The sequence below is a fragment of the Corvus brachyrhynchos genome, unplaced genomic scaffold (assembly GCF_000691975.1).
Source record: "Corvus brachyrhynchos isolate BGI_N302 unplaced genomic scaffold, ASM69197v1 scaffold150, whole genome shotgun sequence".
Taxonomy (NCBI): domain Eukaryota; kingdom Metazoa; phylum Chordata; class Aves; order Passeriformes; family Corvidae; genus Corvus; species Corvus brachyrhynchos.
The window spans coordinates 1,873,729-1,875,181 of NW_008236162.1; the positions used below are offsets into that span (position 1 = coordinate 1,873,729).

At 65.5% G+C, this 1,453-nt stretch overlaps 1 protein-coding gene across 1 annotated transcript in view; it reads left to right on the top strand.

The window, feature by feature from the left end:
- The window catches only part of PEBP4 (phosphatidylethanolamine binding protein 4), a 70,808-nt gene that overhangs the window by 69,164 nt on the left and 191 nt on the right, over nucleotides 1-1,453 (top strand). Inside the window, exon 6 of the mRNA XM_008632549.2 lies at nucleotides 1,222-1,453. This exon is cut by the window's right edge and continues 191 nt beyond it. Coding sequence (XP_008630771.1) covers nucleotides 1,222-1,313 — 92 coding nt within the window. The 3' untranslated portion in view covers nucleotides 1,314-1,453. The remainder of the gene's footprint in view (nucleotides 1-1,221) is intronic.

Genomic DNA, 1,453 nt, shown 5'->3' on the forward strand with positions numbered 1-1,453 from the left:
TCCTGCCGCGGTGGAATCGGGGGATGGAGGTGCTTGTGGCTCTGTTTCCCGGCTGGCGGCGACCCCAGTGCGGGACATTGGGACCGTCCTTGCTCTCAGCTTGGTTTGGGTCCTCGGAGGGTGGCAGGGGACACCGGGGACCCTCCAGCAGCAGCCTGATGCATTCCAACATCTCATCCCGGCTGGAATGCGGGATGCAGGGTCCTGCCCGAGCTTCCCGTGAGCTCCTTCCCGGGCCCTGGAGAGTCCCGGCCGCGGCCCCTCGCAGCTCCGGGAGGTCACAGGCTGCGGTGCCGTCACCGCGAGAACCTCCGGAGCTTTGTTTGGAGCTCAGAGCCCGAGGTGGGGAGCAGGTGGGAGCCCCAGCAGCTCTCTGAGCCATCACCACCCCACGCAGGTGATGCAGCAGCTCAGGTTTTGCTCAGCACTTTTGCAAGAGCAAAGGGGACGCTCTGCTCCGGTCGGGGCTGAGATGTGACAGCAGATAAGGGCTGCCAGGAGGCCTCGTGACATTAAAGAGCAGCCAGGAAGAGGAGAGGGCGGGTTTCAGATAAACAATGGGCCCCTTTTCCCCGGTGTCCCACAAGGAGGGGCAGCGTGAGCTGTTTGGGTGCCAGGGAAAGCCCCTCCGGTCACAGCAGGATGCTCCACAGCCGCCAGCCAGACCCAGGCTCGGTGCCTGACCCTGGCAGGGCACAGGGGGAATTTCTGGCCCACGGGGGCCGGGTATGAGGGAATCCCTCCTGCCCTTGGCCCTGGAGAGGCTTTCCCTGCCTCCTACGTGGGAAAAACCACAGCTGGATCCAGCACGAGCTGCCCCCAGACCTCCGGGATCCTGGGGTCAGGGCAGAGTGCAGGGGAGGAGGGAATGAGGAACCCCCTTGGCTCCAGCAGTCGGTGGAGCAGCAGCTCAGTGAGTGCCAGTGAGGGGGCCGGGGGATCTCCTGCGACGCCCCCGGGGGGATTTCCAGCCAGGCCACCCCCGGGGTGGGCTCATAGGAAGCCGTAGGAAGGTTTGCTTCAAATGTCAGGGGGCAGGAGAGGAGCCAACCCCGTGAACCCCCGGGACAGTCAGAGCCGGGGTCCCCGTGACTCCCCGCTGTCCCCAGGGCCTGCCGGGGTGTGCAGGATGTGGTTTGGGGCAGAGCAGCAGCCTCACAGGGCTGCTCCCCTCTCCGGCCCTCCTCCAGCCCGGCTCACCCACTTTTCCTCTCTCCCCAGGCACCTGGGACTTGAAGGACTTCGTGGAGAACTTTCACCTGGGCTACCCCGTGGCCTCGACCCAGTTCCTCACCAAACACTACGAGGATTAACTCTGGATCCCTCCCTTGCCCTGCGCATCCCCACACCACAGAGCCACCTCTGCCTGGAGCAGAGGGGACCCCAGGACACACCGAGGATGAACCCCCCCTGCTCCCAGCCCAGACCCACCGCACCGACCCCAACCCCTCCA